The sequence below is a fragment of the Halichoerus grypus genome, chromosome 3 (assembly GCF_964656455.1).
Source record: "Halichoerus grypus chromosome 3, mHalGry1.hap1.1, whole genome shotgun sequence".
Taxonomy (NCBI): Eukaryota; Metazoa; Chordata; class Mammalia; order Carnivora; family Phocidae; genus Halichoerus; species Halichoerus grypus.
Genome location: NC_135714.1, coordinates 21,240,717 through 21,261,981, shown reverse-complemented (window position 1 = coordinate 21,261,981; position 21,265 = coordinate 21,240,717). Strand labels below are relative to the sequence as shown.

The 21,265-nt window shown below is 36.4% G+C and overlaps 1 protein-coding gene across 4 annotated transcripts in view; it reads right to left on the bottom strand.

Moving 5' to 3' along the window:
• The window catches only part of TBC1D19 (TBC1 domain family member 19), a 159,694-nt gene that overhangs the window by 91,592 nt on the left and 46,837 nt on the right, over positions 1 to 21,265 (bottom strand). For all 4 annotated transcript variants that reach the window (XM_078068474.1, XM_036099859.2, XM_036099857.2 and 1 more), the window contains 5 exons: positions 20,455 to 20,530; positions 9,397 to 9,471; positions 8,112 to 8,175; positions 7,085 to 7,131; positions 2,635 to 2,745 (listed from right to left, as the gene is read on the bottom strand). In XM_078068474.1, the coding sequence (XP_077924600.1) occupies positions 2,635 to 2,745; positions 7,085 to 7,131; positions 8,112 to 8,175; positions 9,397 to 9,471; positions 20,455 to 20,530 (373 nt within the window). The remainder of the gene's footprint in view (positions 1 to 2,634; positions 2,746 to 7,084; positions 7,132 to 8,111; positions 8,176 to 9,396; positions 9,472 to 20,454; positions 20,531 to 21,265) is intronic.

Genomic DNA, 21,265 nt, shown 5'->3' with positions numbered 1-21,265 from the left:
ATAGAAGACTGTGAGTGGACTATAAAAATCTATTAGAAAACACAGGCCTTAGTTGCCTGGTGTGGTGTCTCTTGATAGGACTTGGAAGTTATGCTCATGTGCATTACAAGAAACAGTTCCTATCGTGTATGACTTCCCTATGTTGTACCTATGTAACTTTGTCACTTCCAATTGCATGCATTCCTTGTCAGGGCTGGGAAGTAGCAGAGGATTGGCTGTAAGGACTCCCAGTGAAGATCTACGTCATATACAGACATGCTATGTTTTCTGTCCTGTCCTATTCTACAAATCTAAGTGAATCTGATGCCAGGTTATGACCTATTGTATCCTGTGAGTGTGAATGTAACTCTAAACCTAAAACAATTATTAGTGCTCATGATAAGCATTCATTCCTTAAATTGGCTATTTTTCTTTTTTTGGTTTTAATTTTGGTTTCTGCCTTTCAAATTGGAAGATTTCAAATATCTGGAGATCCTAGGCTGGTCAGTCATATTTAGGAATGAGGCAATCAACGGGAAGCTGTGTCTGCAAGGATAGGGCATAGGATGCAGTAGAGGGAGAGAACTGGGCAGGCACAGTGATGGAGGTAGGGGATGACGGTATCAGTCTCATCATTTGGTCAACTTTCACTTAATTTCTGTTTTCAAAATAGTGTCTCATTCCTGTACTGCTCTAAATCTGAAGTCTCTGAATTCTTAGCCTTTCTGATTCTTTTTCTCTCATGAATATGTCTCTGGTCTCCTGTGGGGAAGGAGGAGTCATCTGAATATGCAAGGTGGTAGGAGTCTGTAGGTCTACTCTCTCCTGATATAGATTTTCACACAGTCTCATTTTCAACCCTATTGCTCACCAAGGCCTTCTATAACATGTGGTGTCTCCAATTCTTGAGCCTTTCCAAAGTTCTATGGAGAAAATCATCTTGCTTCTTGTATCAGTCAGTGTCCAGTCAGAAAATAGAAATCATACCAGAAATATGAACAGGGAAGAATAGAATTAGCAAATGCAAAAAGCAACTATGACTTCTAGACTGATGAAGAAGGAACCAAGAAGGAACTAAGAACTCAGGAAAGGGTCCCCCTTGCCCTCAAGACTGAGATTCAGACTTTTTTTTTTTTTTTACAAAATTCTCACCATAGTAAGTTGTAGTTACCATCTGTTATCATACAAAGTTATTACACTATTACCTACTATATTCTCTATGCTGTACTTTTCAGCCCCGTGCTTTATTTATTTTCTAACTGGAAGTTTGTACCTCTTAATCCCCTTCACCTATTTTGCCCATCTCCCCACCACTCCCCACTCTGATACCCACTAGTTTGTTCTCTGTATTTGTGAGTTTATTCTCTTTTTTGTTTGTTTTCTATTTCGGATTCCATGAGATTCAGTCTTTTTTTTTTTTTAAAGATTTTATTTATTTATTTGAGAGAGAGAGAAAGCGGTGGGGAGGAGTAGAGGGAAAGGGAGAAGCAGGCTCCCCGCTGAGCAGGGAGCCCAACGTGGGGCTCAATCCCAGGACCCTTGAGATCATGACCTGAGCAGAAGGCAGACACTTAACTGACTGAGCCACCCAGGTGCCCCAGATTCAGTCTTTTAAGGAGAGAGAATGGCTACCCCAGGAATGTTCATGGGGGTGAGGGAATGGGTGAAGAAACTTGTCAGGGCACAGTCTGGAGCTGGTTTCTCCATGCTGATCGGCTGCCTTCCGAACATAGGAACCAGGAAGGGAAGTTCCTTTTTCTTGTTATGGTCTGCAGTGCCCCTCCAGAACCTTCTACTGATAAAGCCTAACATCAAGCCAGTTAGCAAAAGAGGAATGTTTGTAAGATCTAGCTCCAGCATAATAAAGCAGAGCAAAAAAAGGTGGATATAGAGCTAAAAGATAAACTGATAATTGGCATGCCTCTCATCTGTATCTCCCATCTTCTAGATAGAGGCATTTGAGCTTGACCTTCTTTCATGTTTAAGTCATTTATCATTTTCCTACCAGTTCTCCAACTGAATACATTAACAGAGCTATAAGTTGTTTCCTAGTTTCACCAATGACAGTATTTATAGTTCTGTGCTCCTTATTGCTTTGGGGTGATCAGCAAAAGGAGGAGTGATAATTTCTTAACTCCACCATTAGGAATTCTCCCCACCTTTCTATAATTGCTCTATTTTAACACTAACTTCCTCACCAAAATGTGATAGTTTCCAGAGCAAAGACAATCTCTACCTCATCTTCTCTTTCCTTTTCTCCCTCAGTGCCTCATCCTGTTAAGCTTAATAAAGGTTAGTTGAATTAAATAAAATGTACATTCTTTAAAACTTTTTAATAAAATTCACAACTTGTTTCAGTGAGTTATATTGCCATAGATCATACACCTGAATCGCAACAAGCTGTCTTATAAGTCTATGCTGTTGATTAAAATGAGAAAAAAGCAAAAGCATTTATAGGTCCATGAAAGCTCATCTTTAGTCCTACCAGCAAAGTAACTCACTGTCTATATAACATATTGACAATAAAAAACAAACCTTTCACTTAATTTATTTAATGAGCAGACAGTCCTGTTGCTTTAGATATATGCTGCACTAAAATATTTTTCTAATGGCTGTCTTCTAAAATATGTAATATTTTGAAATGCCTATACTTACCAATTCAGGGATGTCTTTTACTTTCAGAGGTACTTGGATTAAACCCAAATGAGTCCTGAAACTAAGAGAATCACCATTTTCATAATTTGGGTTGCGAAGATTAATTAACACCTTTAAAAACAAATCCAACAAAATTGGTTAGTTTCTTTATAGAATGTTTACACTTACAAAATTGGCAGTAATATTCTTGGTGTATCACCACAAAATTAAAAACTATTTGGGGCTATGCATATACTTTAATTATATTTTAAAAAACTATTCAATTGTATTGAAATGTTAAAATACCATAAACATGCTTTAAATTTAATATTCCAACTGGTGATCTACCATATGAAAGTCTAAAAAGTTAAGAATTTAGTTAGAATGAAAAACCTTTTGATGGTAATAAAAAATAAAAATTGCTTGATTATAATATTTGCCAGGGAAAATTTTAGAATCAACTCTAGCCCTTTTAAAAACAGCCACTGACAACATTTTTAGAGAGATAGGGGAAATAATACTGAAGGGTATTGCCTCTAAACCAAACCCACAAGAAAAAAAAATTCAGAAGCCAAGCTAACAAGAAAAACCGTTTACATACTTTTCAAAATTAAGCAGATAAAAAAAGTCTTAGACATTTACATACCCTTTAATCTAGAAATCGTACTTCTATAAGTATGATTATGGAAATAATTAAGATGTTTGCAAAGACAGTACAGAAAGAATGTCAATGAAGTACTGTTTATAGCAGAAAAATATGAAACAACCTAAACATTCCATTAGAGGGAATTACTTAAATAAATTATAGTTAATTTATATAATAAAATACAATGGCATTTGCCTTAATTAATATAGGTAATGTAAGTAATGACATAGAAAAATATTCACAATATATTCAGTTAAAAAATGTGTAATAATGTAATGTTTATTCCTGTGTGATGGTATTAAAAGTAATTTTTAAAAAAATTTTCTTCTTAAAAAAATTTTTTTTCTTCTTATGTGTGTTTTCTTATTTTTCTAACAATTAACATACATTTTTAGGAAAGAATAATTACAATTTAAAAAATATTTTTAAATTGAAAATCTTGAGGAAAAAAAATCAAGAATCCAGTGCAATGACATAGATGGAACTAGAGAGTATGATGCTAAGTGAAATTAGTCAGTCAGAGAAAGACAAATACCATATGATCTCACTCATATGTGGAATTTAAGAAACAAAAAAATGATCATGGGGAAAAAAAGAGACAAACCAAGACACACAATCTTAACTATAGAGAACAAACTGACGGTTACCAGAGGGTAGGTGGGTGGGGGATGGGTAAAATAGGTGATGGGACTTAAAGAGCACACTTGTGATGAGCACGAGGCGATGTATGGAAATGTTGAATCACTATATTGTACACCTGAAACTAATATTACACTGTATATTAATTAACTGGAATTTAAATAAAAGCTTAAAAAATAAAAAAATCCAGTGAAGGAGATTATGGTAATAGAAATACTACCACACCTGAGAAAGGGATTAATGAACTGATAACTAATCACTGATAAAATGGAATGCGCTATAATGCCAAAACAGTTTCCTAAAATTGCAAACACTAAATTGAAACTAAAAATATCAATGTTATTTGTTAAAAAAAAAAAAAAAATATAGCAAAGAATCAACAGTGCTAAATGCAGACTAATACAGAACAATGCAATTTTAGCCTAATTACACAAACAAGGGATTATACTATACAGGAACCTCACAAACATAGGATAGAAAAGAGAAAGAAACAATGAATATGTGGGTAATAGAAAAGAGAAAATATTAGAAATGCAGCAACTGTAAGGATGTAATTATAGACAATGTTTTTTAGTTAAAGAAGAATCTCAGCCTGAATAATAAAAGGATCAATGCATCAACAGTCCTGAAGGAAACAGAATGTTATGATTATTAAGGAGAAAACATAGTTAAAGATAACCATACAAAAATTACACGAACTTTTGGCCCTTAAGTACTAGAAAAGGGAAGAGTTTGGGAGAAATCTTTAACAAGCTAAGAGAAATAACACCATCACCATAAAGGCAGTTTCTGACCAGACTAACTTCTTAGAGTTAAAAGGAGATTACAGTTGGGGAGCCTGGGTGGCTCAGTCAGTTAAGTGTCCGACTCTTAATATCAGCTCAGGTCCTGATCTCAGGGCTGTGAAATCAAAGCCCGCTTTGGGCTCTGTGCTGAGCATGGAGTCTGCTTAAGATTCTCTCTCTCCCCCTCCCTCTACCCCTCACATCCCCCACGCCCCCACCTTGGTCTCTCTCTCTCTCTCTCAAAAAAAAAAAAAAAAAAGGAGACATACTACAGTTGACTCTTGAACAACACAGGTTTGAACTGCATGGGTCCACTCAAATGCAGACTTTTTATAGTACAGTACTGTAAATGTTTTCTTTTCTTTATGATTTTAATATTTTCTTTCTTCTAGCATACTTTATTGTAAGAATACAGTATACAATACATATAACATACACAATATGTGTTCATTGACTATTATGTTATCAGTAAGATTTCCAGTCAACAGTAGACTATCAGTAGCTAAGTTTCGGGGGAGTCAAAAGTTTTATGTGGATTTTCGACTATGCATGGGATCAGAACCCCTGCGCTGTTCAAGCATCAACCACATGTTTTATGCTGGCAAACTAGTATCAGAGACAACAGTTCAGAAAAGAAATAAAAAGAAAATGTGAAAGATTTATTCATTCTTTTACTCATTCATTCAAGACCTATTTATTGAGCAACTATGTGCTAAGCACTATTCTACCTGTTGGAGATGGAACAGTTAACTTGCAGCTGGTTTGTGGTAGCTCTATGCTTATCTCCAGGGACACCTGGATGTCTGGGAGTGACCCTTGGCCAAGATGGGATGAAATATACTAACTAGTCGTTTATACTGTGCTATTTAATGTCCCCTGGAGGCAGTCCATATCAGTTTATTTATACTGTTTCTTGAAAATGTACAGATTGTTGGTTTCACCTGATTTACCAGTGGGGATATAAAAGACCCCTGGGGAAACTTGTGTCTAGACTCCCAAGGCCAGTGTATCTCACTTGTATCTTTCGACTCCCAAGGCCAGTGTATCTCACTTGTATCTTGATAGTTCATAACCCAAAGACAAAGCATGTCCTGTGCAACTAACAAAGGGCCCTAGGAGCTATCCCTGGAAGTTTGTATCTCTTTGTATTTGTATGTGCTTTCTTTCTCTTGCTGAAACAAAAGCCTTCTGTGGTTAAATCCTGTGAAGTCCTGTGACTGTCTTCCATTATCTGACTCTATAATTGTTGCAGCAGTGCACAAAACAGAAAGAGAAGCTCCTGCCCTTGTGGATCTTCCATTTAATAGGGGAAGGCAGGCAATAAGCAAAATAGAAAAAGAGAATGTTATATAATGATAAATGCTATGAAGAAAAACAAAGTAGGAAAAGGCTAACAGGAGTTCCAAGCAGGGGGGTGGGGGGAAGGCTTTGCCAAGAAGGTGATATTTAAAGCAAAGACATAAGAAATGAGGGAACATGCAGACAAGTATCTGAGGAAAAAGCACTGTGGGCAGAGAAAACAAGGAGCAAAGGCCCTCAGATGGGAGGAAGCTGGGGGAAAGCAAGGAGGCTAAAGTAGCTGGAGTAGAACAAATCAGGGACAAGTTATAGGAGATGAACTCAGAGACGTAAGGGGGTATCAGATCAAATAGGATATTTGATGCCACTGTCATGACTTTGGCTTTTTTTTTTTTTAATTTTATTTTAATTTTATTTTTTAAGATTTTATTTATTTATTTGACAGAGAGAGACACAGCGAGAGAGGGAACACAAGCAGGGGGAGTGGGAGAGGGAGAAGCAGGCTTCCCGCCGAGCAGGGAGCCCGAGGCGGGGCTCGATCCCAGGACCCTGGGATCATGACCTGAGCTGAAGGCAGATGCTTAACGACTGAACCACCCAGGTGCCCCATGACTTTGGCTTTTAAGTAGAATGAGGTGGGGAAGTGCTGGATACCAGAGGAGTGGTTTATTTGGAATGGTACCTAAAGGGCTTCCTCTGGGAACTGCACTGAGAACAGATTCTGGGTGGGCAAGGGTGGAGTACGAAGACCAGTTAGGAGGCTACTTCATGTCTTGCCTAGACTACTCAAACAGGGGAGGACTAAAAAAGGAAAAGATTCACTGAGCATCTATATGGGCCAGGCAACAGGCTACCTGATTTACAATTACTAGTTTTTAATCAAAATCTTCCTAATTGATTTTTTTGCCTCTAATCTCTCCACATTCCAATGTATTTTCCAAGAGCTATTTCCAAACACAAATCTGATCATGTCATTCTGCTGCTTCAGTGACTCTAGGGCTTTATACATGGTGATTCCTCTGCCTGGAGATATTCTTATATCATCATTTCTTCCACATTTTTTCCCTCATTAATATACCTATATTGATCCAATATAACCTACCTCCAGAAAATCCTTTGGTGCATAAACAGGTCTGAAAAGGCTTAAATCTGGAATTAATAAAATAGATTAGAACAAAATTTCAATTAATACAACATATAAATGCTTATTAATATAAATGTTAATGACTCTTTCATATGTTACTATGCAGCTAGATTAATTCAAACTTGCAGAGTATCGATAATTTGTCACTCATTGTCTAAAGTATTGGGAACACAAAAATGAAAAGGCAGTCCCTTCCCTTAACAGCCTAAGATGACATATTCTGGAAGAAATTAAAAGACTCCCCTCCATAAATCTGTAGTAAGTTTATAACTGAATTGAAAAAACAATGTCAATATAACATAAAAGTTCTATATGAGTATTCTCAAAGTACACAGAACATAAATAATACTTTCTTAGTGAATTCCTCTAGTTGTATTGAACTGTTTTCCCTTTTGAGCTTGTATAACACATTGCTCCTCTAGTACAGTACTTATGTCTTGCCCAGTCCCCCACACTTATTTTTAAAGGAGTGGTGAGGGATTATGTACATGTCTATCTATACAATTATATGCATCTATTTATCATAGTAAATGAGATATAGTTGTCACTCATATGTTTATAAAATTGATTGACTCCATTTTAACCATTAAAATGAAACAAAATAAATACTTAAAAACATTAAGAAGTCTCAAAACTTTCACCATTTAACCTATCTTTAGAGCCTGAAAAATATTTACCTTAATTATGAGTCTAAGAAATCCACTGAAAGATTTAATCTACTTTACTATAAAAATGTTTTCAAATGCTGCTTTAAAAAAGGATAATTGATTTAAATATTCTCGAAATAATGTAAAACATTGGCCAAAGTTAGGAATTTTTAAACTGCAAAGTAGAAGTTTAAGCAAAAAAAGTAGAGGATAGTAATTAGCAGGGAAGGAAAATTGCTATCTTTCCAAAAGAATTGTTAAATTTGTTATTTTGGATCCACAATTAAAAAGGCAATTTGTTTCCTACTTCCACATTTTGAAAAAAGTTGTTCATATACCTGGTTCATCAGTTCCCATTTCATTCCATTTATTGAGCAGTTCTTTCTGTTCTCCAACTGGCCTCTAAAAAAGGTAATTTTAAAATTGGTTTCATTTTGTGAAGTTTAGCAATGCAGCTGAAAAATAAGAACCAATAACTTATCTAAAAGTTTGAATAAGCTACCATAAGAAAAAAATAATTTCATTACATATGGTGAACTTTTTTTGGAATTACTCTTAAATTATTGTTATTTAACTATTATATCTAGTCTCAATGGCTCAGGTAGAATGTGATACTAATGAGCCCAAGAAAAGAAGGCAAATGATCTCTACTGGCCAGTAAATTTCACAAAGAAAAACTGCTCCTCAGCCACATACTACATCTCTTACCCCATCCAGCAACCTCAGAAATGCATCGCAAGGGGGACGGGCCAAGAGAGTGTGACTGTGAGTCAGGAGCATCATCTTCCTCTATGAGAGACAGTATATTACACAATACTACATACTTTGACAGTTTTCCATATAAATTTATCTGTTTTTTTACACCATCCTTCTGGTGCCTTCACTAACTTGTCCTTGGCTATTATCCAAAGTTCATCCACAATATCCTGTCCCACGACAAGGAATAAATAGCAGGTAGGGAGAACAAAGTGAAGAGAAACATGTTTTCCCTACGCAGGAGCAGCCAAAAAGAATCCAGAGCATTCCTCAAGTGGCTTTTCTCTTCCTCTTTATCTCTCCCCCCTCAAAGCCCATAGTGACAGATAAATGTTGAGAATTAGATCTGATACTACTACTATTAGAACTAAACAGTTCAACAGAGAGATGACAAATCACCTTTCCATTCTCTATGTTAACCCTGAAAGATGGTACCATACTGGCTATTACAAGATGATAGTATGCCTGAACCCCATCTCTAATTCAAAAAATATGGTTATTGTGCTAATTGGTCAAAAGTAAGGAGACCAAAGGTAATTAAAATTCTTAAAGTACATTTATAACACTTATAACTTTTACAGCCAAATTTCTAAATAATCTGTATGTAGATTATATACTGTATTTTTATTTACTTATATACTGTATTTTTATTTACTCTCAAGATATGCTTCATTACAAAAAGCATTACAGTATATGTAATAGAAACCTATTTAGAATACACCCATGTAAGTGGCCTTTTACAGATTTTTGTTTCAAAACAAACTGATACACTGGTTTAAAAAAAAAAAGATAAATCTGCCTAACAGTTACAACTTCATGGTCTCCTAGTATTTGATTCACAATAAAATACTTAAATGTTAAAAGTACCTTTCGTGCCAATGGGATACTCAGTTCAGTGCACATACTATTTAAACTCTTCAAAATTCTTTTTTCCCAGCTTCCCTGAAATATAAAGAACAACTTATTATTGTTTCTGATTAACAATACCAAAACAAATTTTTAAAAAATTAAAGATATTATGAGTTATATAGAAACGGTGAGGTTGGTTGAGATTGGTTAACTTCATTCATTAGTTTACTCAACAAATATTGATTAAGGCCTACTACGTGCCAGATACTATCCTTAGTGCTATGAATTAAGCCATGAACAGAAGGATTCAGTCCTCATAGAACTGATGTTCTAGGGGAGGATGGTGATGAGGATAGGTTAAAAAATCAACAATCCATATTATAAGAAAAAATAGCAGGTAATAAAAAAGTAAATTACATTTAAGCATTTTGTAAATGTTTGATACTCAGAAATCCCATTAATAACCTAGTAAAAATAAAACTTTACAGGAATTATTATATTGTCATTTTTCCAACCAAGACATTTCAGTCCTAAATACTTCAGCATGAATGTTCTAGTAAGAACCTTCTCCTACATAATAACCACAATATCACTATCACACCTAAGAAAATTAGCAATAATATTTCACATCATCTAATACTTAGTCCACCATCAAACTTTTCCAGTTGTCTCCAAAATATCTTTTAAAAGTTTTTTTTAATCCACAATCCATTAAAAATGCATGCATTACATTACATTTGGTTGTTATGTCTCTTCCCATGTAGCTGAATCTAGAGTCTCTTTGTCCTTTTCTTTTTCACGATACTGACTTTTTTGGAGTCCAGGCCAGTTATCTTGCAGGATGTGTTATAATCTGGATTTGTCTTATTGTTTTTTCGCAGCATTGATTACCTTCTTCTCTAACCCCTGTATCTCTTTTAAACTTGAAATAATAAGTTCTTTTCAACAGTCAGTCATAAATTGATTACCCACATATACCATGTTTTAGTAAATTATTCTTTTTAACCCAGGACCCTGGGACCATGACCTGAGCTGAAGGCAGACGCTTAACGACTGAGCCACCCAGGTGTCCCTAAATGAGGAAACTTTTAAAAGGAGCACATGAGAGTAGAATGAGAAAGAATATTAAGAACTGAAGCAATGTTGAACAAATCTTTATTCAATTATCATTTTTATGTGCTCCACAACTGAAGCAGGAACTTAGAAATAATCCAGAAGAGAAGAAAGCATAACTAAAAATAAGAGGAAAAGAATATTAAATTCAGAAAAATTGGGATTTTTGTGGCTAGAAGAGGGGGACATGAGGTGTTATAGCTAAAAATTCAAATAATGAAAAGATTTTGATTCAACAAACATTTATTGAAACACATGCCACTGAAGATGAATAAAACGGCATCCCTGTCTCTAAGAAACAAATCATTTTTGTCGTGGGAGTGGGGAAGATAGGACAGATACACAAATAACATGAGACTGATTCAAAAAGGTCATAAGGGCTGTATTAGCCCATATGCCATACACACAGAAGGAACAAAAAAGAGTAAGCAAGGAAACAGGGAGCTAGGTATGTCAAAACTTCTAGTTGTTAATAAAATACAAACCACTTTTTTTAAAGCCTAAAAATATTGAAAGAAAAGTAACTCCAGTGGTTCACCATGTCTTCCTCCCCACTCCCTATTCCATATTTATGACACAGTGCCAAGGTCAGCAGGGCTTTTCCAAGGTACCGCTTAGAAGAACTTCAGTCAGATGATCGGACAGGTTATTTCCATAGAAATCTTGGGTAGTCAGAAAAGTCATTTCTATTGACATCAGAAAGAGGAATAGAATTTCCTGACAATGAGGGGAAATCCAAGATGAAAGTGGTTGCTTGCAACCTGGGTTACCCTTTAGGTTCCCTCAAGAACTCTAATCTGAATTCAGGGGTACTCCTTCATTCCTTTGTTTACTTGCTGCCTCACTGACTGACATGTATGGAATGCTTTCTATGTGCCAAGCATAAAACTATGACCAGTGAGTAAATGTTGTAAGGAGCAAATGACCGTTTAATAAGAGAAAGAAACTTTCCAATAAGTAGAAAGGCTTAACTGAAATGGATTATGTTAGTGAAATCCTGACTTCCCTGTTTCCAAAAGTATTCAAGCAAAAGGACATGAACTTGAGAGGTTGGATCCACTTCCACTCCCCACTTTTATAGATAACTTTTCTCAGGCTCTATCTGTAGACATGACTAAACAAGCCCAAAGTCTCAAAAATAAATGCTCAAAAAAAACATAGTCCTGGCTATTATTGAAATTAAAATATCAATATACATTTAGCACACACAGAAAAAGAAGTGGAAATGGCAGATAAACTATTGAAAATGACAGCACACTAAAGCAAGATACAAAGAAAATAATGGTTTCTGCCCAAAAGACTTACGAAATAAATAAAGCTTTAAAATGCTATTTAAAAGAAAAATGAATGGCCTTTTACATTTAAAATGTTTAATAGGAAGACATTACCTTTTACCTAAACCCATATCCTCTCCAAATGAAATTATTGTTGCCTTCAAATCAGTTTCCCTAACAACTGGAATCTATGGTATTAAGTCAAAAGATTTCAAGAGTTTTATAAATAAGGTAATTTCTAAGCCATGAGAAGCAAAAAAATTACAAAAGAATCACAATTGTATTGAAATCTCTAATTCGGTATTACCTATTGCCTTGCTACTTTTTTATAACAACTAAAGTAAGTAAGTCTTTAAAAGCCATATAATTTAGAGTGTAAAAAACTATGAAATTATAAAATTAAAAAATTATTTCCTTAACTCTGAAAAAAATAAAGCATAATAGTTATAACCCAGCTATCTAAAGGAGAAAGATTTTAGTAATTCTCTCACTATAAAAGTAACACATTTATTCTAGATAATTTGGAAAAAAGAACAATATGAAAAGAATAGAATAACAAGTATCCATAAATGTCTATCAGCCAAAAATAACCACTGTTAATATTTTGTTCTCTTCTTTCATTTTTCCTATGCATGTGTGTGTACAATTGAGATATACATGGGTGTGTATACACATACACATGCATATACATATTTAATTAGAGTGGAATTATATTGTTTTATATTTTGCTTTTTCCATTTAAGATTATATTGTATACCCTTTCCTATTTCATTATATTCTTTCAAAAATAACATTTTTGATGCCTGTCTTTTGGAGATACCATGCTATATATATACAAACCCTACTGTTACTCATTGAGAGTCTTTTAAATTTTTTAATATTATCATGAACATAAATTTCTGCATTTCCCTGATTCTTCCCTTTAGATAAGGTTCTAGAAGTAGAATTACTAGGAAAAAGGGTGTGAATATTTTCTAAGGGGGAACATTTTCTATTTTTTGTTTATTCAATTGATCGATCATTAAAAAAAAAACATCCACTGAGCATCTGCCATGAGCAGGCACTGTGCCAGATGTAGTTGTGAAAGGAGAGACACTGGTCCTGCTTCACAGAGATGGCAGAATCTAGATGGTAATACAGACAACCCAAGTACTGTGGTAGGAGGTATAGGGGGCTTCCTGTATGGAGGATTGGAGACAAAGAAAAAGCACCTGAGAATCTGAGATCTCAAGGTCAGAAACCATCGTGTAACCTGACACCTGAGAATGTGCAGAAGTTAGCCAGAATAGGTGGGATTTGTGGGGAGGCAGTTTCGGGTAGAAGCAATGGCATGAGCAACAGTTCTCCTGCTGGAACAACTGAAGAAAGTCAAGCATAATTAGATAGAGAAGGCAGATGTGTGTGGAAGTGGGCAGGGGAGTGGCAGGATGGGGAGGAACAGTGTGAGGACACAAGAGATAGGACCTGACTGGTAAAAAGGAGCAAGATCATTTATAGTTCTGTAAGCAAAAATAAGAAGTTGCAATTGTACCCTAAAAGTCTGGGAAGTTTTGGGTTTTTTAAAAAAATTTTATTTACTTATTTGAGAGAGAGAGAGCACGCCTGCACCTGAGCTTGAGCAGGAGGAGCAGCAGAAGGGGAGGGAGGGGAAGGGAGAGAATCTCAAGCAGATTCCCCGCCAAGCACGGAGCCCCACGCAGGGCTCGATATCACACCATGAAATCATGACCTAAGCCAAAACAAGAGTCCGATGCTTAACCCAACTGAACCACCCATGAACCCCCTAAAAGTCTGGGAAGTTTTAAGAAATGGAGTGACTAGGGACGCCTGGGTGGCGCAGTCGGTTAAGCACCTGCCTTGGACTCAGGTCATGATGCCGGAGTCCTGGGATCAAGTCCCGCATCGGGCTCCCTGCTCAGGGGGAGCCTGCTTCTCCCTCTGCCTGCCGCTCCCCCTGCTTATGCTCGCTCTCTCTCGTTCTTGCTCGCTCTCTCTCGTTCTTGCTCGCTCTCTGACAAATAAATAAATAAAATCTTTAAAAAAAAAAAAAGAAATGGAGTGACTAAACAGAAGGCAGAAAGATCAATTAGGAAGAGGATGGGAATTGAAGTCACATAAAACTAACAAAATTTTCATTTTTATTTAGGTTACTGGATTGACAGAGAACTGAGCAAATTCCACCACATAGCATACCTTGAATTTGAGCATTTCGGGAGTGGATAGAGAAACAGGCTAAATATCATCTGGCAGTACAGATTCTAGAGCCAGACTGTCCAGGTTGAAATCCCAACTCTTCCACCTACTGGTTTTGTGAAACTGGACCTATCTAAGATCCTAAGAGTAACACACCTCACAGGCTTGTCATGAATGTTAAATGAGTAAACATTTGTAAAGCCCTAGAATGGTACCTGGCACATAATTAGAGCGCTATGTGCTTACTAGTACTATTTCACAAGAAAGTTCATATACTTATATTTAATCACACACCATATATCAGTTTCTTCAAATACTGCTTTCTCTAAAAGGTGTAGCAAAGTAGTTCTCGAATTGTTTTACATGGAAATAGGGTTTCACGGTCACGTAAGTTTGAACAACACTGGATTAAATAAAATTAAACAGTTTCTTTACTGCAGAACATCTCAGAGCCTAAAACAAATTGCGTGCAACAAAACTAAGGAGTACTGAACTAAAACCCAAAGTATAAAATAAACATCCATGAGTCCACAGTGATATAATAACTGGGGGGAGGGAGGCAACTCTTCCATGCAGAAACACTCCAAGTAATTTCTGTAGAGACTCCCACCTCAAGGAGGGGGAGCATAACTGTCTCACCTTACATGTGAACCATAAACAGTGACTTCCTTCCAAGGAGAACAGTATATACAAGCGGGTGGGGGGCAGAGAGTGACTTTGCAGTGGAGCAACCTCACATACACTACCCAAGCCAGGCGAGCCAGGCCAACATCAACAGTGCCAACCATGTTGATAGTATATACCCTGACACAATGTGAGGACCATAAATGGCACTTTCTATCTGTGGTCTTCCTCCAAGAACCAGCCCCCCCAAGTCTAATCATGAGAAAAACATCAAATTCCAACAGAGGGATATTCTACAAAATACCTGACCAGTACTTCTCAAAATTGTCAACGTCATCAAAAACAAGGAAAGTCTGAGAAACTTTCATAGCCAAGAGGAGCCTAAGGAGACATGACAACCAAATGTAATGTGGTTTCCTGGATGGGATCCTGGAACAGAAAAAGGACATTAGGTTAAAACTAAGGAAATCCAAATAAAGTATGAACTTTAGCTAATAATAACATATTAATATTGGTTCACTAACTGTAACAAATGTACCACAGTAACTTAAGATGTTAATAATAGGGGAGACTAGGTGTGGAATCTATGAGAACTCTATAATATCTTCTTAATTCTTCAGTAAATCTAAAACCTTTATAAAAAATTAAGTCCAGGGGCGCCTGGGTGGCTCAGTCGTTAAGCGTCTGCCTTCGGCTCAGGTCATGATCCCAGGGTGCTGGGATCGAGCCCCACATCGGGCTCCCTGCTCTGCGGGAAGCCTGCTTCTCCCTCTCCCACTCCCCCTGCTTGTGTTCCCTCTCTCGCTGTGTCTCTCTCTGTCAAATAATTAAATAAAATCTTTAAAAAAAAAAAAATAAAAAAAAAAATAAATTAAAAAAAAAAAAATAAAAAATTAAGTCCATTAAAAAGTCATAAAATAAATTGTGAGTCTAGGAGTGAAAGGTACAGCACAGGGAATATAGTCAATGGTACTGTAACAGCATTGTATGATGACAGATGGAAACCACACTTCTGGTGAACATAATGCATAGAGTCATGAAATCACTATGTGGTATACCCGAAACTATGCTGAACACCTGAAACCCTGAAACTAATGTAACATTGCGTGTCAACTATACTTCAACAAAAAATAAATTCAATTAAAAAACACGAATTTTTAAATAAATAAATAAATAAACTGTGATTCACCAAGAGGAAGGCAGTGTGGGCCTCAATTTCCAAACTTATTTGTCCACGGCACCCTTTTTTGTGGAGCATCTCTCAGGGCTAGTATTCAGCAGAAAACACTTTGGGAAATGCTGATGCAGTATAAGAAACCTCTTTCCCACATCAATCCAGAAAACTGAACACCAATCTAGCTTGCCAAAAACTGCAGAGAGCTGATTTATATCCCAACTCTGAAGACACAATCAAGATCTAAGTGAAGTTCAAATAACTCATGCAACTTTAATAGGAAAAAAAAATCAAAATTTTCCAGGCTCCAGTTCCAAAATATTTTCTGCCAACCTGTTTTACTTAATAAAAGGGGAAGGAAATACTAACTGGATTTTTTTTTAAGTTCTTTCTGATTGTAAAGAGCAAAGAACAACTTAATAAGGAACCGCCTATGCCCAAGTCCTTCCTAGTGCTCCTACAGAATGTTTTGGCCACCTCCCCCATTGCACATAGCACTCTCTACCTTACACTACAACTATTTATGCCCATGTCTTCTTTCAATGATTAACCCATGAGTTACCCACAGGCAGCATCTTTATCTAATTTTTTCTTTCTTTTAAGATTTATTTATTTATTTATTTGAGAGAGAGAGAGAGAGAGGGACAGTGAGCTGGGGGGAGGGGCAGAGGGAGGCGGAGAGAGAAACCCAAACAGACTCCATGCTGAGCACGGAGCCCAACATGGGGCTTGATCTCACAACCCTGAGATCATGACCTGAACTGAAACCAAGAGTCAGATGCTTAACTGACTGTGTCACCCAGGCGCCCCATATCTAATTTATTTCTGAATCTTCATAGCACATAGTAGAGAGTCTTTTAGCAGGCATTCAGTAAAGATCTTTTAAATGAATATCACAATAATCGGTAGAAGAGATGGCAAGCACCTTTATTATTAATTTGACATAAACTTCCTAAGTTCGTACTACATAAAGGTCAGTATGTTAGATGTAATGGGTATAAAAAAAAATGTTTTTAAATTGTTACTGCTTTCAAGAGGCTTATAACAAAAGTCAAAAAATGTACACAGAAATTGCTATAACAGACTGCAATTTGTGATAAGAACCATAAAATGACAGTGTGCTACAAGAGTCCAAAAGAGGGAGAGATCCTTTTCAACAGGGATGGTAACTATCACAGAGAAGAGATGTCATCTGAGCTGACCCTCACAAAATAGATGGATTTTCATAATGCTAAGCAGGCAGAAAGAGGTTTCCGGGACAAGAAAACAAAATAAGAAAAGCGTTAAAAGATGCAAAAGGGAAAGGCAAAACAATTCACTTGGAAGGGCACATAGGACAGTTATGAGAGCAGAGATTGATAAAGTAGAAGGGGAAGCTAGGGACAAACAGTAAAAATCCTTAAATGTTGCACTTTGGAAAAGGAACTTGTTAGGCATTCATAGTCACTGAAGACTTGGGAGAAGGCAGTGAGATACGTTATAAGGTTTCACCCACTTGTAGCTAAAGTTAATTGTAATAAGAGTACATATGACGATGGGGAGGGAAACAAGTTGAAAATCAGGATGTGAATTAATGTCTGAAACAAAGTTAGCACTCAATAAAAGGCAGTCGTCCTCTTCCTCATCGCTGTGATCACCATGGTAATGGCCTTGATAATAAAAAAGGACGAAAAGGCTATAAGACTATGGGAAGAAATAACTTATAGAACTTAATGACTATTTGGACATGGAAAACAGAGATCATAGATATTTCAAGTCTAAATTACTATAGTAATGATGAATTAATAGAAATAGGAAGGTCAGGAGGAGACGCTCATTTTAGGAATAACATAATAAACTCAGTTTTTGACATGTTGAGTTTGACGTCACAGAAGAAATGTACAGTAGATAGTTGATTATAGAGGATTAGAGGCAAAAAAAGATGAGGCAGCAAAGAAGAGGGAAGCTGTGGAAACCTGAATGAGAGGACCTGAATGTTCTTAATAAACTAAGTGGCGAATGTTAAAAATATTTAAATGTTTAAAATGAGAGAGAGGTAGAATTAGGGGCTACACAAGTGTGAAAAACTGGGAAAACCTAACTGGAAAGCAGATAACGCATGATGAATAATAATAAAAGGATTGACAGGCAGTAAAATGAATCCACTGAAAGACAAATAAATGGATTTAGACTAAACTGAGGGTAAACGTAGAATTCATGTGACTTTCCTAAGTAATTCCACATTCTGGGAGAAGAAAATAGATGACAGAGGTAGGCTTAGGCTGAGGACTGGAATGGCAGACAGAACAGAAGTCTAATGGGGCAAGAGACGATGAGGTGCCAGGGAGCACACTGCTGGAATAGGAGTTATGCCATCCGGACTACAAAGTGAGCGAACTGCCCAATACAACAGGGAGCTTAAGAACTAGATGACTCAGGGAGAACAAATAAAAGAAGACAGGCAGACACTAACTGGTAGAGGAGGTATTTAGTGTGACCACAGTTAAAGAATCAATTATTTCAGGGCGCCTGGGTGGCTCAGATGGTTAAGCGTCTGCCTTCGGCTCAGGTCATGATCCCAGGGTCCTGGGATCGAGTCCCGCATCGGGCTCTCTGCTCCTTGGGAGCCTGCTTCTCCCTCTGCCTCTCTCTCTCTCTGTCTCTCATGAATAAATAAATAAAATCTTTAAAAAAAAAAAAAAAAGAATCAATTATTTCAACAAATCGTGTTCCATGGGCTAAGCACTGTGCTGGATGCCGAGGATAAAAAAACACAGTCCCTGCTCTTAAAGAATGAATAATGTGGTGCAGGGATTGACAAGCTTCTTGTGAAAAGACAAACGGCAAATATTTTAGACTTTGCGGGTCATAGGGTCTCTATGCAGCTACTAAACTCTGACATTGCAGTGCAAAAGCACCCACTGACAATATGTAAACAAATGAACGAGACTATTTTCCAATAAAAGGTATTTTATTAATTCCTATAATTTTCATGGGTCACAGATATTATTATTCTTTTGGCTTTTCTGCCAGTTGAAAATGTAAAAAAAATATTCTTAGCTTGCCTGCTGTACAAAAGCAGATGGCAGGGCAGATCTGGCCCACGGGCTGTAGTGCACCAGGCCCTGAGTGAATGGGCAAGTCTGGGAAGATGAGAGAGGAGTGGTGTATATTTATACACGACACATACACTTACCCTTCCTATGTGTTCTCAGCAACTAGAAGCAGGCTTGAAGAATGGACCTATGATTTACCTCTTTACCTCTTCTTTTCCATCATGATAGGAAAATAACTTTATTATCTTCTTTCCTATACCTAATATGCTAAAACTGATACTTTCTCCAAACCCTCTGGAAATTTTCAAATTTCACCAAAAAATTATTCAGACCCAATCTTTTTATTTTTTTGAGTTTATATCTTTACAACAAACGATCGAACAATTTTTTCACACAAGTATCATTTAATGATTTTGCTTTATGACATATCAATAATACTGTCTGATTGTTAGACCTAAAGGTACCACCCAGAGATACGAACATATTACATATTTCCTCAAATATGTCCATGTTTTTTGTTTATATTGCTTCCTTTCACCATCTGATTTTGAGAGCTTTTTAAATGAAAATAAAAGTTGAAAAATAAAAAAGCTGCCCCACACCCACTGCTTGGATTGTGATAACTCAAAGCAGCAGATTGTTTCTCAGGAGCAGAACGAACCACTATGATAAGTGAAGCTGGGTGATGGGTTTACGAGAGTTCTTTGGGGTATATTTGAAATTTCTCATGATAATCTCTGAGACTATGGTTGAGAAAGATCGACTGTGTGGTGCCCATTAAACCCCTTGGCAGCGGCAGAGAGTCACACTCAGTACCGCAAGGAAGGCTTACAGAGGTGCGCCAGGCCACACTGAGGTGAACAGTCCAGAGGTCAGGGGCATGTGACAGGGCCTAAGTTTCTATTTTAACAGTTCTTTACAGTTTTTCTGTTTAAAGTCATTCTTTTTGGGGTGCCTGGGTGGCTCAGTCGGTTAAGCGACTGCCTTCGGCTCAGGTCATGATCCCGGAGTCCTGGGATCGAGCCCCGCATCAGGCTCCCTGCTCAGCGGGGAGTCTGCTTCTCCCTCTGACCGTACCCCCTCCTGTGCTCTCTCTCTCAAATAAATAAAATTAAAAATCTTAAAAAAAAAAGAAAAGAAAATCATTTCTTTTTTTTAAGTGAATTTTAGTTGTTTCAGCCCATTTTAGATAGCAGGTTCATTTGAGTTCTGTGACAGAAGAATACAGTTAGTATATAGCAGCCTGCTGTGAGAACAAACCTATTTCAAATACAGTATCAGTATCACCGGCTTCAAAAGCCAATATTTTAAGGGAAGAGTGAGTCAGTTCATTCCCATTTCATTCTTTTACTATCATAGAGCATGAGGAATAAACGGTCACATAATACTTTTATCACATTTAAAATTTCAGGCCAGGACGGTACATGATTTTTTCTTCCTTCTACTCAACATTTTCAGGATTACTGTAGTTAAGTAGGTGTGCTCCTTGGTTGCTAAAAGTAGAAAGGAAGAGCATGCAAATACTATTCACATCGCTGGAGTGGTTCTTACCCAGGCTTCCATATAATGAATAATATATACTCCTGATACCAATTAGGATCTTTCATTCTGTATTATATAACTTGGCATGGAAAAATAAAATTAAAAATGAACAACAGCCAACCTGTGCTTTCCTCATGTAAACCAAAGGTTCTTTCAGATGCTCAGGGGGTGCAGCAGCATGACTAGGTAAAGGAAACCTAGGGGTAAAAAGAGGCAGCTAAATACTGTGCATTATCTTGATAACTAATTAATTCTCTTTGTTAGAAATTACTTACCTCTGTGGTCCATGTCATAAATGAAATAGAATATCTGTTAGCAATTTTGTGTGTTTATAGAAGGTACAACAACATGGTAAAGCTTTCTATCCTACTAATACTGTAGTTTTAGATTAGCAATTTACTTGTTAAAAGTTGAACTGCACAATAATCTGAATTCATAATCTGAAGTAATTTTAAAATTACTTAGCTTTGTAAATGCTCATGTAAAAATTGTCAGAGCTGTTATTTTCAGCATATAAATATTGTAACATTTAGAGGAATTTTTTAAGGTTGAAAAAATCCATGAACTTGCTAACATATCAACTGTTTTCATTTCTCCCAATTTCCTTTTCCATATGATTACATATTTTTTACATAGTTGAAATGATAATATAAATACAATCTTTAAAAGAGCTATGTTTTAATATATAATACACGCATTTAATAAAAATTTAAAAATGTTAATGTCTTGTTTTCTAGGTAACTTTACATTCGTATTCAAAATGTATTGTTTTTATTAAGAAAACATTTATTTATTCAACAAATATTTGAGCCGTTCTAGGTACTAAGTATATGGTGGTAATTGAGACGACACCCCCTGTTCTCATATACCTAACATTCTAGTGAAGAAAGACAGTCAATAATTACAAAAAGAAACAAATTAATAGAACAATA